General features: G+C 42.1%; 1 protein-coding gene across 1 annotated transcript in view; it reads right to left on the bottom strand.

Annotated features, from left to right (window-relative positions):
- Positions 1–724: 724 nt before the first annotated feature.
- LOC138663750 (zinc finger protein 665-like) overlaps positions 725–16770 on the bottom strand; it is a 106339-nt gene continuing 90293 nt past the window's right edge. The window contains exons 8-9 of the mRNA XM_069750079.1: positions 5800–5808; positions 725–1983 (exon numbers count right to left, since the gene is read on the bottom strand). Coding sequence (XP_069606180.1) covers positions 1297–1983; positions 5800–5808 — 696 coding nt within the window. The 3' untranslated portion in view covers positions 725–1296. The remainder of the gene's footprint in view (positions 1984–5799; positions 5809–16770) is intronic.

Below are 16770 nucleotides of genomic sequence, written 5' to 3' on the forward strand. Positions count from 1 at the left end.
TGCTGTCCCAGATCCCAATACCTCACGCCTGGCTGATTGCTGCAGTTCCATGCTGCAGTTTGTACTGTAGGTGAATTGAGGCCACTTTCCTGGCGTATGTCCCTCATTTGATGCATTTTGGGGCTGTTCTAAGGTGTTGTGCATGAATTTGTTTTTGCCTCCCATTGCCTATAATGGCATTCAGTAATGTTCGGTGAATATTCGCCAAATTAATCGTCGAATATTTGCAAATTCGGTGAACGTAACTCAAACCGTATATTGAAATATTCGCTCATCTCTAGTAAGGACAACAATAAGAGAGAAGTCTGTGCAGGACCTACAGACTTGAGCTGTCTGGCATCATAAGGGTTAAGACTGCTACTTTTTCCAAGCTGAGGAGAGGCAATAATGGTGTGGGAGCGGGAAGATGAGGCCTTCAATAAGAAATACTGCATACCAGACATGCTGATGGAGGTGGAGGACCTCCGATTAATCTCTGATCTCGTCTTTGTTTCCTATATCAGATTTCACGATGGAGGCTGTAAATTGCTTATAATTCTCTGCAGAGAGTGTTCTCAGTGTGTGCGATATCCAGGCCATGTGGCTTCTATTGATGTTCAAAAAGTCTGAAGGCGGGGGACAGTGAAGTCGGCTTGATTGGGAGCAGTGCTTGTGTGATGTAATAACTTTGTGAGCCACGGGAATGTGAGTTGCAGCACCAATGGAATAACGCCAAAACGGGAGCTATGTATGAGTATTTTTATTTTAACGCCAAACATGAGGAATGAAAAGGGGTTGTCCTAGAAGTGGATTACCCATTTAACAAGAAACAATTTTCAGTTAAAACATTTCCAACATTCTGAACATGAAAAAGGCTTCTTCACTGCGTGACTTCTCTGATGTTTATTAAGAGTTGATTTGCGTGTAAAATATTTCCCACATTAAGAACATGAAAAAGGCTTCTCATCAGTATGACTTCTCTGGTGACTCTGAAGAGATGATTTCTGCACAAAACATTTTCCACATTCTGAACAGGAAAAAGGATTTTCCCCATGTGAGTTTTTTTTTTTTTAATAGAAATTTTTATTGAAAATATTACAGAAACAACAATATATAACAAAACAACAACCTATCAGCATTGGTAGCATCAATTATGACATATAGACTTCACAGTTATTATAATCATGGCTAATGTAAGTTGAAGTTTTAGATTGAGAATGCAATTTTTTAAAAATAACAAAGGTAACCTTAGTTATGTTATGCAGTCTATGAGGGATAGCAAAGAAGGATATCAAAAATACAAAAACAAATAATAGACTAGAAGGAAAAAAAAGTCACCCCTGTGTGAGTTTTATGATGTTTGATAAGATTTGATTTATCTGTAAAACATTTAGCACATTCTGAACATGAAAAAGGCTTCTCCCCTGTGTGAATTCTCAGATGTTTGATAAGATTCGATTTATCTGTAAAACATTTTGCACATTCTGAACAAGAAAATGGCTTCTTCCCTGTGTGGGTTCTCTGGTGGTTATCAAGATGAGCTTTCTGTTTAAAACATTTCCCACATTTTGAACATGAAAATGGCTTCTTCCCTGTGTGAATTCTCTTGTGGTTATCCAGATGAGCATTCTGTTTAAAACATTTCCCACATTCTGAACATGAAAAAGGCTTCTCCCCTGTGTGGGATCTCTGGTGCTTAACCAAATCTGGTTTACAGTTAAAACATTTCCCACATTCTGAACATGAAAAGGGCTTCTCCCCTGTGTGAATTCTGTGGTGCTTAGCTAAATCTGATTTCTGGTTAAAACATTTCTCACATTCTGAACATGAAAAAGGCTTCTCCCCTGTGTGAGTTCTCTGGTGGTTAACAAAATGTGATTTATAGTTAAAATATTTCCCACATTCTGAACATGAAAAAGGCTTCTCCCCTGTGTGAATTCTCTGATGTGTGACAAGATTTGATTTATCTGTAAAACATTTCCCACATTCTGAACATGAAAAAGGCTTCTTCCCTGTGTGACGGATCTGGTGCTTAACAAAATTTGATTTCTGGTTAAAACATTTCCCACACTGGGAACAAGAAAATCTATTCTCTGCCACGTGAACTTTTTGATGTTTAAGAAAAGATTTTTCGAGGGAAAAAGTATTTCCATATTCATGTGAAAATGGTTTCTTTGCTGTAGGACCAGTTTGTTTTTTAATGCCTCTTTTATGACTTTGATTTTCCTTAGTAGTCAGTAATGTATCAGAAGATAGCACTTGTTTCAAAGGATCACATGACAGATCTTTGGTGTAAAGGGTTGATGCTATATCTGCAATAATGGCATTTACTTCAATTGTATTGTGTGAGATCTCAAGATCATCGGATTTAAAAATTGAAGATTTCAGCTGTCCCTCTGATCTCGTGGTACAGTTATCTGCCAAGAATAAAATCAATTATTATTTTTGAATAAAGTATCCTTGAATTTTATATTTTTGAACATTTCTAGTTAAACTGTCTATAAAATTGACAAGTTATGTAAAAATATTGATTTGTTCACAAAGACAATGACAGTTCACAGTCTGATAGAAAACCCTCACAGGATGAACCAGTACAGCACCCAAAAAAATGTTAAGTAGGAAAAAATAATACCAATAAAAACTTCTACTCATCTCACAAAAAAACAAGTCTGCACTCAGGTCCATCATCTGTCAATGTAAAACAGAGGTCTCCACTTTATTAGTGGCTGAAAGGCTCTTGAAAAGCAACATGGCTTCTGTAAAGTAATCCAGCAAAATCCGCTCACCCAAAGTCATATCTCCCCCTCGCAGTGTGTCCAAACCACATGTATTTGGCATTACTATAGTGAGAACAACCTAATTAATTTATGTGATGTGTGCCTCTTGAAGCACAATCTGGGCACTATGTGTTGAGCAATAAAATGGCACATGTGCAATTTTCACTGTCCAACATTCACTGCTTACTAATTTCCAGAAAATGGCTGTAGAGTCAAAAGTCACTACTCCTAAAGATTAATTCACTGGGACTTATAATTTCCAAAATGGAGTCACTATCTGGGGATTTTGACTGCTCTGGTTTTCTGCCATTTTGTCATATTAGGGCTTCTGCAAATGGTGTGTCCAATCTCCTCTGGGATCTGCTCCTGCGACGTCTGATGGTGTCACCAGGAGACGCCTTGTTTATTCTGCAGGCAGCGCTGGTAATGAAGATGTCACAATCAAAAGCTCTGTCCAGCCACTAAGATTAGGGTACCCGGGAACAGTAGTGCCATCCAGTGTGGCAGTACGAGTATGTGTTGTCCACCTGGAGTAATCTACTCCCTGCATATACCAATTGGAAAGCACTACACCCTACTAAAACCCAAAGCATATTACTGGAAGCTGCCAGATGCAGCCTTGTTCTCCTCTGGTTCAGTATTCTGTGGTCAGCTCCCAGCTTGTGTATTTGTTTCCTGTTGTGACACTGGCCCATTTACTGAATACTATTGTGTCTTGTGATTTTGTATAATTTTCTGTCCTTCTGTTTCTGACCTGGCTACTTGACTACTCTTCTTGCAATCTCACACCACAGAACAGCAGGTATCACTGTGGCCAAAGCCATGTAGTGGGGTTGAAAGTTAAGACAATCCCCGGGTATCAGGAAAATGGAGTCAATAGTGCCATTCCTGTTCGTGGTGCCCATCTTTTGAGCTGCCACGTGACTATGAACAGTGCCCCCAATATATTGTGTCTGCAAACTATTCCAGCAAAATCTGAATTCAAATATCTAAATAACATTCCTTCCCTTCTTAACACTGCCATGTGCCCAGACTTTAGTGTACAACTGTATATAGGGTAATGTCGGATTCAAGAGAAGTTGGAAAAACATTTTTAAGGTTTATTTATTTCCTATTATCCTGGTTAAATCAGAGTACTTTGGGCACTAACTACTGCACTAAAAAACTGGGAATATAGATAACAACATCTACTGACATAAGCAAACTCAGCCATTTTATTCAGAGAAAAAATTAGTAGCTAGTGGTGAAACCTCTTGGGGTAATTAGAGTATGGGGCTCGATGATGGCCTTGACAATCCAAACTATCATAAGGGCCAATATTTTCTATCAGATGAGTTTCTAGAAGAAATATTGACATTTAAAGAAAACTTTTTATAATAATGCAGAGCTGAGATGTCTTAAATTGAGATCTCGGACATTTGGAAGAGGAAAAAGAGACCTTTTATTAAAGACTACCAAGGAGTTACAGACTCACATAAGTGAGGCAGGCTGATCCCCCAGAATCTAAGTATCATACAGAATGAACCTGTAAAAAAAGGCATTTTTTTATTCTATGTTACATCCCCAACAACAACGAATGTATGGGAGGAGAACTCAACACTAAACTGGAGTAGCACTCATTTATGGTGGACCATTGCAACTACTATAAGTCCTGACAAGAACAGTAGACAAAGTATTAGTGCTCCCCATTTCAAGAGAGATTGTGCAGTAATCGGAATTCCTTAGGATCGAAAACAATGAAATTTATGTTGCAGAGTGACTCCATGAAACCAGGGCTCAAACCATGTAAAACATATCTTCTGCAGGTGTGAATAAATGTATATTACAGCCATCAGCCACGTACAGATTAGAGATACAGGCCCTTCTCACAAAATTAGAATATCATCAAAAAGTTAAAAGAACTTTAAAATAAATTAATACAAAAAGTGAAGCTCATATTATATAGAGTCATTACAAACAGAGTGATCTATTTCAAGTGTTTATTTATGTTAATGTTGATGATTATGGCTTACAGCCAATGAAAACCCAAGTCATTATCTCAGTAAATTACAATACTTTATAACACCAGCTTAAAAAAAATTATTTAAAAATCTGAAATGTTGGCCTGCTGAAATGTATGTTCAGTAAATGCACGCAATACTTGGTCTGGGCTCCTTTTGCATCAATTATGCCATCAATGCTGAGTGGCATAGAGACGATCAGCCTGTGGCACAGCTGAGGTGTTATGGAAGCCCAGGTTGTTTTGATAGCAGCCTTCAGCTCATCTGCATTGATGGGTTTGGTGTCTCTCATCTTCCTCTTGACAATGCCCCATAGATTCTCTATGGGGTTAAGGTCATGCGTGTTTGCTGGCCAATCAAGCACAGTGATACTGTTGTTTGTAAACCAGGTATTGGTACTTTTGGCAGTATGGACAGGTGCCAAGTTCTGCTGGAGAATGATATTTCCATCTCCAAAAAGCTTGTCATCAGAGGGAAGCATGAAGTGCACTAAAATTTCCTGGTAGACGGGTGTGCTGACTTTGGTCTTTATAAAACACAGCGGACCTACACCAGCAGATGACATGGCTCTGCAAACCATCACTGATTGTGGAGACTTCACACTAGACCTTAAACAGCTTGGATTGTGGCCTCTCCACTCTTCCTCCAGACTCTGGGACCTTGATTCCAAATGAAATGCTAAATTTACTTTCATCTGAAAACAACACCTTGGACCACTGAGCAACAGTCCAGTTCTTTTTCTCCTTGGCCCAGGTAAGACGCTTCTGGCGTTGTCTATTGGTCATGAGTGGCTTGACACAAGGAATGCGACACTTGTAGCCCATGTCCTGGATACGTCTGTGTGTGGTGGCTCTTGAAGCAATGACTCCAGCAGCAGTCCACTCCTTGTGAATCTCCCCCAAAAATTTTTAATGGCCTTTTCTTAAAAATCCTTTCAAGGCAGCGGTTATCCCAGTTGCTTGTGCACCTTTTTCCTTCCACTCAACTTTCTATTAATATGCTTGGATACAGCACTCTGAACAGCCAGATTCTTTAGCAATTACCTTTTGTGGCTTACACTCCTTGTGGAGCGTGTCAATGACTGCCTTCTGGACATCTGGCAAGTCAGTAGTCTTCCGCATGATTGTGGAGCCTACTGAAATAGACTAAAGGTACATTTTTAAATGCTTAGGAAGCCTTTGAAGGTCTATTTTGTTAATTATTCTAATTTACTGAGATAATGACTTTTGGGTTTTCATTGCCTGTAAAGGCCCCTTCACATTAAGCGACGCTGCAGCGATACAGACAATGATCCGGATCGCTGCAGCGTCGCTGTTTGGTCGCTGGAGAGATGTCACACAGACCGCTCTCCAGCGACCAACGATGCCGGTAACCAGGGTAAACATCGGGTAACTAAGCGCAGGGCCGCGCTTAGTAACCTGATGTTTACCCTGGTTACCTTCCTAAAAGTAAAAAAAAAAAAACAGTACATACTTACCTACCGCTGTCTGTCCTCCAGCGCTGTGCTCTGCACTCCTCCTGTACTGTCTGTGTGAGCACAGCGGCCGGAAAGCAGAGCGGTGACGTCACCGCTCTGCTTTCCGGCTGACCGACGCTCACAGCCAGTACAGGAGGAGTGCAGAGCACAGCGTCGGGGACAGACAGCGGTAGGTAAGTATGTACTGTTTGTTTTTTTTACTTTTAGGATGGTAACCAGGGTAAACATCGGGTTACTAAGCGCGGCCCGGCGCTTAGTTACCCGATGTTTACCCTGGTTACCAGTGAAGACATCGCTGGATCGGTGTCACACACGCCGATCCGGCGATGTCCACGGGAGATCCAGCGACGAAATAAAGTTCTGGACTTTCTTCAGCGACCAACGATCTCCCAGCAGGGGCCTGATCGTTGGTCGCTGTCACACATAACGATTTTATTAACGATATCGTTGCTACGTCACAAAAAGCAACGATATCGTTAACAATATCGTTATGTGTGAAGGTACCTTAAGCCATAATCATCAACATTAACAGAAATAAACACTTGAAATAGATCATGCTGTAATGATTCTATATGAGTGTTACGTTTTGTATTGAAGAAGTGAAATAAATTAACTTTTTGATAATATTCTAATTTTGTGAGAAGCACCCGTATATCATGGCACAGATGTAATGTTTTTACTATTTTGCCACAATCCTGTGGTCAGTTTTAAAAGAAACTGAAATGTCAGGGTAAAAGGGAAATCTGCTGCTATTGTACAGAAATTCACACTTGGCTCTCACTTCTCATTTAACCACTTCAACTCGAAGCCTCTTTTTACCTTACTGAACAGGCCAATTTTTACAATTCTGACCAGTGTCACTTTATGAGGTGATAACTCTAGAATGCTTCCACAGATGTCGTTGATTCTGAGAGTGTTTTCCTGTGACATATTGTACTTCACGATAGTGGTAACATTCTTGACTTGCATTTATTTGTTAAAAAAAAATGAAAATTTGGTGACAATTTCAAAATGTTCAAACTTTTAATTTTTATGTCCTTAAATCAGATAATCATATCGCACAAGATAGTTAATAAATAACATGTCCCACATGTCTACTTTACATCAGCAATTTTGGAAATTATTTTTGTTAGGAAGTTATAAGGGTTAAAAGTTGACCATTTTTACAACAAAATTTGCAAAACTTTTTTTTTTTAGGGACATCACATTTGAAGTGACTGAGGGGCCTATATGGCAGAACATACCCCAACATGACACCATTCTAAAAACTGCACCCCTCAAGGTACTGAAAACCATATTCAAGAAGTTTATTAACCCTTCAGGTGCTTCACAGGAATTTTTCGAATGTGGAAGAAAAAAAATAAACATTTACTTTTCTTTAACAAAAATTTTCCTTTAGACCTATCTTTTTATTTTTACTTTTGCAAGGGTAAAAGGAGAAAATGGACAACACATTTTGTTGTGCAATTTCTCCTGAGCATGCCGATACTCCATATGTGGGGGAAAATCTACTGTTTGGGCGCACGGCAGAGCTCGGAAGGAAAGGAGCGCCATTTGACTTTTTGAATGTAAAATATGCTGGAATAATTAGCAGTTGCTATGTTGCATTTGCAGAGCCCCTGATGTGCCTAAACAGTGGAAAACCCCCACAAGTGACACCATTTTGGAAACTAGACCCCTTACAGAACTTATCTAGATATGTATTGAGCACCTTGAACCCCCAGGTGCTTCACAGAAGTTTATAACATTAAGCCATGAAAAAAAAATTGCATTTTTCCCGGATAAATCATTTTTAGCTCCAAATTTTGCATTTTCGTAAGTGTAACAGGAGAACATGCTCCATGCAATTTGTTGTGCAATTTGTCCCAATAGGTGGAGGAAAACAAATGTTTGGGTGCACCGCAGGGCTTGGAAGGGAAGGAGTACCATTTGTCTTTTTGAATGTACAGTTGTGCTCAAAAGTTTACATACCCCGGCAGAGTTTTTGCTTTCTTGACCTTTTTTTCAGAAAATATGAATGATGACACCAAAACTTTTTCTCCACTTAGTTTTTGGGTGAAGCCATTTATTGTCAAACTACTGTGCTTTCTCTTTTTAAATCATAATGACAACCCAAAACATCCAAATGACCTTGATCAAAAGTTTACATACCCTGGTGATTTTGGCCTGATAACATGCACAGAAGTTGACAAAAGTGTGTTTGAATGGCTACTAAAGGTAATATCCTCACCTGTGACAACTGCCAGGAAAATTGTTTGGGATGCAAAGAAAAACCCACAAACAACAACTACCACGAAAGATTTCAAGCCGTCATTGATGTTAGAGGGGACAATACACGGTATTAAGAAATGGGGTTTGTTAACTTTTGATCAGGGTAATTTGGCTTTCTTCTGGCGGCTCAACCATGAAGCCCATTTATCTTCAAGTGCCTCCTTACTGTGCATCTTGAAACAGCCACACCGCTAGTTTTCAGAGAGTCCAGTGTTTCAGCTGATATTATTTGTGGGTTTTTCTTTGCATCCCAAACAGCTGACACTCACACCCGATCATCACGGCACTTAGCGTGAGAGTTCGCACGAACGGTGTGCTGTACTAGTACTGCTGTTTGCGGGAACGCACCTCCCGCAGAGCAGTACTAGTATGGCGTGTGTCTTGCAGGGGTTAAATGTTGTCGATCATAAAAGCGAAGTTTGGAAAGAAAGACTGGACCTGGTCTTATAGGGTCCTCATGAGCACATTCAGCAACACAGAAGGGAGAGAAGGTAGATTCATCCAATAAAATATCAGGGATCTGGGAAGCCAACAGCAACATTATGCTCCGCTTTCTCTTACAGGCCCATTGTGACATTTTGCTTCAAGTGATTTTCTAAGTTGTCAGCAGATTCTACGTACGCTGTCATTTGGCTTTGTAGTTTACAGATCTGGGCAGGTAACAGTCAGCGTCTTCTAATTTCAATTGGTTGGTGAATTTCCCGTTTGTAAGTTCTATAGAAAACGGCTTTCAACCCATGGAATTAATGGTGCTATATAAACTAATAATGATAATAATAAATCCCAAAGTCATTAAAACAGCTTTGGGTGGTTGAGAATGTTGTGGTCTAGAGGAAAGATGGTAATTACATAATTGTGATATGGCCAGACTACACCATTGATAAAGAAGCCACAGCCGATGACTAAGAAGAATCTGTGACTTCTCTGCATTTAGTGGTTACGCCTCACCTGGGTAGTCATATGTAGGAATCTCCTCTTTATACCATATATCACCCCTCACATATGTCTCTGTAGTAATATGGGTCAGATCTTCACCCTGAAAAATATTGTATAAGTCACAGACTGATGGAGAAGTCACATCTATGATCAGCTCTAATCCTGCCATCTCCACCGTTCTCTTTACACAAGTATAAAACATATAATACTGGTGGATAAAACAAGACTGAACACAAGATCTTCACAGCCATCTACACATCATAGAGGAGATCTCATGATACCTTCCCTCAATCTACCTGATGATCCTGAGGAACATTGGGATATTCTTGTTTACAGTCCTGTGGAAGAAGAGGAAGGCGACATCTCTCTGGTGTTGTACTCTTACTGAATAGAACTGGAGGAAACACATACAGAGACTGAATTCATTCTTTACATATTTTACATACAGATAATTATAGGCCGTGTGTATTTAGTCCTGTCTATTACCTGGTGATGTGAGGGGCTGGGGAACCTCCATCATGATGTTCTTGTACAGATCTTTGTGTCCTTCTAAATATTCCCACTCCTCCATGGAGAAATAGACAGCGACATCCTGACATCTTATAGGAACCTGACACAAACAATGTTACCATCGTCCCCCGATCCCTTCATAGCGTTACTCTACAATGTCCCAGCAGTGTCACCTCTCCAGCCAGCAGCTCAATCATCTTGTACGTGAGTTCTAGGATCTTCTGGTGATTGATGTCCTCATGTATCATGAGGTGAGGTGGAGGCTCCATGATTGGGCTCAGGGGTTTTCTCCATCCCTCAGACACAGGGTCCTGATAGCGCTCACTAGACGTCTTCTTCACTACTGTATAATCCTGGTAATGGAGAGACACATTAATAAATCTCACTACAGACATTTCCAGAGTCCTCACCGCTCTAGTTCTGTCCACCTGTTATTTCCATAGATAAGAATGATGTAATGTGACATCATCAGAATTTCTCACCTCTCCAGTAAGCCGGAAGAGGATCTCAAGGGTGAGGGGTAATATCATCTCCGCCATTTTGTCTCTGTCCATATCCATCTTTGATGGGTAAATCAGGAAAATTCACTTATATAGAGGATTTGATATTGTAGAGACCTGAATGAGAAGATGAGCCGATGTATCATCATAAAAATCCTGTGTAATAATACAATTACTGGAGATAATAAGGGAAACATACGAGGAGATTTATTATTTTACAGCTTTTAGTTTTCTTCTTTACATCTACCGTATTTTTCAGCGTATAAGACGACCCCAACTTTTCGGGGGTCATCTTATACACCGGGTGTCGTCTTATACAGGGTGTGCAGGGAGCGGTCCCGGATGGTTCCCAGGGTCTGGAGGAGAGGAGACTCTCCTTTAGGCCCTGGGATCCATTTTCGTGTAAAAAAAAAAAAAAGAATAAAAATAAAAAATATGGATATACTTACCTTCCGACGGCCCCCGGAGTTCTCCCGGCTCTTCGCGATGCATGCGGCTTCTTCCGTTCCCAGGGATGCATTGCGCACCACGAAAGACCTGTGTGACGTCACAATATATTTCTACTATTAATCATGTCACTCAATGTGCGGTGGTTGTTTCTTTCCCTTGTTTGTTGTTGTTTATTGTGTCATTTATTATCTTCATGTCAGATATGTGTATTGGTTCTGACATTCGGAATCTTGTTATCATGCGACAATCACTATATAAGGAATACCCAAGGGATAGGACACATGCTGACCCTGAAATATTGTAACAGGTGTGTGCTCACACCACAACTCCCTTTCCATGATGTCTCCATGAAACGCTGCTTGTAGTAGATGTACAGCTCCCGGTCAGGCTGCGCTCCGAGAGAGAAGCAACAGCTGTGATTACGTCAGTAATGTTACTGAAAAATATACTGTAGTTACTTACCGATAACGGTATATCTCTGAGCCCATGATGGCACCACGGGCCGAGAGGGGATCCGCCCACCAAGGACAGGAAACCTACAGATAAAAAGGCGGTACCTCTCACGCATCAGTTGTTTACAGAGCATGATGGGAACCAAAATATAATTTCAACATTACTCAAAGTCTTAACCGAGATACTGCACGACTATTTACTTAAGTATTAGCAAAAAAGAAAATTTTTACTAGTGTGCACACCCACTCGTGAAGGGAAGGAATGTACGGGTGCCATCATGGGCTCCAAGAAATACCGTTATCGGTAAGTAACTATATTTTTCTCTGTCCCCCATGACGGCACCACGTAGTGAATTGCAGAGACTGTACATTAGGGAGGGACCACCGCTTCCAGCACCCTTTTCCCAAAAGTAAGGTATGAAGAAGAGATAATGTCCAATCTATAGTGCTTAAAGAATGTAGAGGGTGAAGACAAGGTGGCGGCTCTACATATCTGATCAATTGAAGCACCAGCCTTTTCCGCCCAGGAGGCTGCTACTGCTCTCGTTGAGTGAGCTCTGATTTTTCCCGGGACGGGCACCCCACTTGATGTATACGACAGGTTGATGGCGTCTCTGATCCATCTTGCTAGGGTGCTTTTGGAGGCTTTTTCCCCCCTTTCCGGGAACCCTGGAAACATACAAAGTGAGATATATCCTCCCTACACTCCCTAGTGGCTTCTATGTAATGAATCAGGCATCTCCTAACATCCAACGTGTGTAAGGTCTTTTCCTCCTCATTCTTGGGGTTAGGACAAAAGGAGGGAAGGGAGATTTCCTGTGCTCTATGGAATCGAGAAGCTACTTTTGGGAGGTAGGATGGATCAGTTTGGAGAACAACCCTATCATCCAAGAATTGTGTGAAAGGGGTGGCTGGCTGATAAGGCTTGTATATCACTAACCCTGCGTGCAGAGGTGAGGGCAACCAATAGGGATGTTTTATGAGATAGGATTGTCAATGGAATGTCTGCCAAGGGTTCAAAGGGAGGTTTAGTCAGGGCCGTAAGGACTAAATTTAAATCCCAGAGGGGTACTCCGTAAGGGTAGAGGTCTTGACCTTCCTGCTGCTTTAATGAACCTGGAAACCCAACGATTCCCCGCTAGATCGTAATTGAATAGAGCCCCCAAAGCTGCTGTGTGGACCTATAGGCTACTTGTGGCCAGACCTATTTCCAACCCCTTCTGCAGGAACTCTAGTATGGCTTTAAGAGGAACTCCCTTATCTAATTTAGCGCCCGAGGACGATAGGAATTTTTTCCATATTTTCCCATACTGTTTGGTCGTAATCGGTTTCCTACTTTGCAGCAGGGTTGACACCAGCCCCAGCGAGAACCCTCTATTTCCTAACAGCTCCCTTTCAAATACCAGGCTGTCAAGTGTAAACTTTTGCAACCTGTGGATGCTGTACTGGTCCCTGGGAGAGGAGATCTGGAAGATACAGGGAGTACCCAGGGGTCGGAGATCAACATCCTTCTCATCCAAGAAAACCAAATCCTCTTTGGCCAGAATGGGCTATCAAGATTATACAAGCTTTGTCTTCCCGTATTTTCCTTAGGACTGCTGGTATTAGTGCGATTGGGGGAAAAGCGTATGCCAGCTGATAGTTCCACGGAATCAGGAATGCGTATTAACACAACGGGGTTCCCCAATGGGGTTATAGAGCAGAAAATATCTACCTTCTTGTTCAGATTGTTCGCAAAGAGGTCTATGTCTGGTGCCCCCCATCTTTTCGAGATTTGGTTGAATATGGACTGGTTCAACTCCCATTCCCCCTGTTTCACACGAAGGGATCGACTCAGAAAGTCAGCTCTGTAATTGTCCACCCCCTTATGTCAAGGCCTGTCAAGGACTGTAAGTTGCTCTCGGCTAGCTGGAAGGTTGATTTTGTTACTTCCATTAGTGACTGGGAACGGGTACCTCCTTGGTGATTTTAGTAAGCTACTACTACTCTTGTCTGACAGTACTCTAACATGATGAGAGTGAAGGGGATTTAGGAATTCTAAGAGTGCAAATTTGACTGCAAGTAGCTCTTTCATGTTGGAAGATACTCCCTTCAGGTCATCTGACCAGACTCCCTGAGCTATGAGATCATTCAGATGGGCCCCTCACCCACTAGGGCTTGCGTCTGTAGTCCCTACTTTTGAGACTGGGGTTAGCCAAGGGACACCTCTGGACAGATTGTTCATCGTCATCCACCATTCTAGAGAGAGAACTGTATTTGGTGATAAACTGAACCGACCTTCTAAATTTCCTTCTAGAGCTACTTCCTCTGACAAGATTTGCCATTGAAGATCTCTCGTATGTAGTTGAGCCCATTGGACTGCAGGAATACACGCTGTCATGGAGCCCAGGAGGGACATAGCATGACGTAAGGATATGGAGGGGAGATCCCTCACTCGGTATACTATTCCCATCAGTTTTGTATTTTTTTCCGAGGGAAGACGGCATTCCTGCTGGACAGAGTCTAATGTGATGCCCAGATACTCCTGTACCTGGCTTGGTACTAATTTGGACTTTGTCAAGTTCACAAGCCAGCCTACATTTTATAAGGAGTGCATGATTTTTTTTAATTGGCTTTCGCAATGCTGAGGAGAGTTGCCGATCACTAAGAAATCGTCCAGATATGGCACAATCAGGGTGTCTTGTTCCCTTAGGTGAGCCATAACCTCTGCTATCAGCTTGGTGAAAACTCTAGGTGCTATGGCTAGCCCGAAGGGCAGGGCTGCTTAATTGGAAATGTTTTATCACCCCCCTGATATGGACTGCTATCCTGAGGAATCTCTGATGATCATTGTGGATAGGGACGTGGTAATATGTGTCCTTCAGGTCTACCACTGCCATAAAACAAAGTGGAAACAACATTTTAATTGATGTTGTTATTGTTTCACTCTTGAATGGCTGCACATTTAGAGGTTTGTTCAGATATTTTACGTTTATAATTGTCCTGTAGGACCCGTCCGTTTTTTTTTCTTAGGAAAAGGGGATAGTAATACCCTTTCCCTCTTTCTTGCAGGGGAACCTCCAGGAGAACGCCTTTCTCCGATAGTCCCACAATCCCTTGTTCTAAAGCCAGTTGTTCCTCCACTGACGATCTCTGAGATGTTATCATGAAGGAAGGATGGGGGAAGGATGTGAAATTTTAGTCTTAGTCCCGATTTTATTTTGTCTAATATCCATGGACTGTTGGTAATTTTCCCTCAGGCTGAGGGAAAGAGGGACAACCTTCTCCCCACCTGGGGCAAAAATTTATTTGGAGGGCTTTTTATTGTCGGTGGGGCTCTTATTGAACATGAACCCCTCGTTTTTATTTTTCTTGTCCTCCCATCTATCCTGATTTTTGCCTGGTTTCCTACAGATAAACGTCTTGCTCCGAAATGGCCTCCTGTAGGAAGGATAATCGAGAATAGGGAAGGACTTATTCTTACCCCCCGCTTTATCCAAGATGTCATCTAAGGTGGAGCCAAACAAGAATTCTCCTTCACAGGGGATGGTACATAACTTCGATTTTGCTTGGAGATCCCCTGCCAACACTTAAGCCAAAGCGTCTGCCTGGCTGCATTGGAAAAGACCGCTGATCTAGCAGCTAGTCTAATTGAGTCTGCGGAAGCATCTGCCAAGAAAGAGGCCGCCCCCCTCATGACTGGCAAGGTGTTTAGAATAGTGTCCCGAGACGACCTGTCTTTAAGTTGGGATTCTAATTGATCTAGCCAGACCATCAGGGAACGGGATGTGCAGGCGGCTGCCACTGCTGGTTTCAGCCCTCCCCCAGCTGCTTCCCATGAGCCTTTTAGGAAAGCGTCTGCTTTCTTTTCCATGGGGTCCTTCAAGACTCCCATGTCCTCAAATGGAAGGGCATATTTTTTAGATGCAAGAAAGGGGAGAAGCCAGCACTGCCTGTGGTCAGAACGCAATACATAAAGTGCAAATGCACATATTGATTTCTAACTATTTCAAAATGAGACATTTAGCAAACAATTGATCAATTCTTTGAGCTACCCCGCCACGTCACGGCAATCTCATAATGGGGCAGTCCTACTCTACGTTTTTTATATTCGCTGTGCCATAAAGGCCTCCTAAATAAATTAAAAGCAAGACCACATTAAATGCAGGCTGTACCTGGAGCATTTCTGAATCACTCCCATGGCGTCAGAGGGGCAGGTAAGGATAAAGGTTGACCAGGTCCAGACATAGACATTTCAGGTCCAACCTCCACACTGCCCAGCCAGCACCACAGATAAAGGGTGAGACAGGCTGAGACACAGAGCCTAGGGCAGGTCACGTGCGCCATTCTTTCTGTGTTACCTGTGATTGATAGACTGCTGTACACACATACAGTAGCCCTGCCCTAGGCTCTGAATAATTATGCACCTGTGTCTCAGCCTGTCTCACCCTTTATCTGTGGTGCTGGCTGGGCAGTGTGGAGGTTGGACCTGAAATGTCTGTGTCTGGACCTGGTCAACCTTTATCCTTACCTGCCCCTCTGACGCCATGGGAGTGATTCAGAAATGCTCCAGGTACAGCCTGCATTTAATGTGGTCTTGCTTTTAATTTATTTAGGAGGGCTTTATGGCACAGCGAATATAAAAAACGTAGAGTAGGACTGCCCCATTATGAGATTGCCGTGAGGTGGCGGGGTAGCTCGAAGAATTGATCAATTGTTTGCTAAATGTCTCATTTTGAAATACAGTTAGAAATCAATATGTGCATTTGCACTTTATGTATTGCGTTCTGACCATAGGCAGCGCTGGCTTCTCTCCTTTCTTGCTTCGATATTTTTTAGATGCCTTGGCGATGGCTACATCTAATTTGGGAGCTTTTTCCCAAAAGGAGCAAGACGGATCCACAAAAGGGTATTTTCTCTTGGGTGTAAGAAGTGCCTTTCTTATGGGCTTTTTCCACGCTTTTTTAAAAAAGGCCTGAATTTTCTCATTAAGTGGAAAGGCCCTCCTCTTTTTCTGTTCGAGACCCCCGAACATGATGTCCTGGACTGATTTTTTAGGGTGAGGGTCAGTTAGCCCCATGGTGTTCCTAATTGCCTTAACAAGGCCATCAGTCTCTTCTAGTGGAAAACAACTACGACCCCCAGTGGAAGATGAAGATGACATTGAGAAAGGGTTGGAGGTGTCTCAGTCCCCATCTTCGCTACCCGTGTCACTGGACCCAAGAGTCGGGGATCTGTGCCTGGTTATCCTTCACTTTTTCCCCTCCTGTAGGGATCTAAAAGGTGTCTTCAACCTGTTTTTTTTATTAATGACCTAAGATCTGCAGCAAACCCGGGAAGCCCCTCAAACACTGTCTGTTCTACACAAACTGCAAAGTCTTTTTTTCCCCATGTAGAGGTAAGATCCTCCCTACAAAGGGCACAGATTTTGTGTTTAGT

Source organism: Ranitomeya imitator, chromosome 2 (assembly GCF_032444005.1).
Source record: "Ranitomeya imitator isolate aRanImi1 chromosome 2, aRanImi1.pri, whole genome shotgun sequence".
Classification (NCBI taxonomy): Eukaryota; Metazoa; Chordata; class Amphibia; order Anura; family Dendrobatidae; genus Ranitomeya; species Ranitomeya imitator.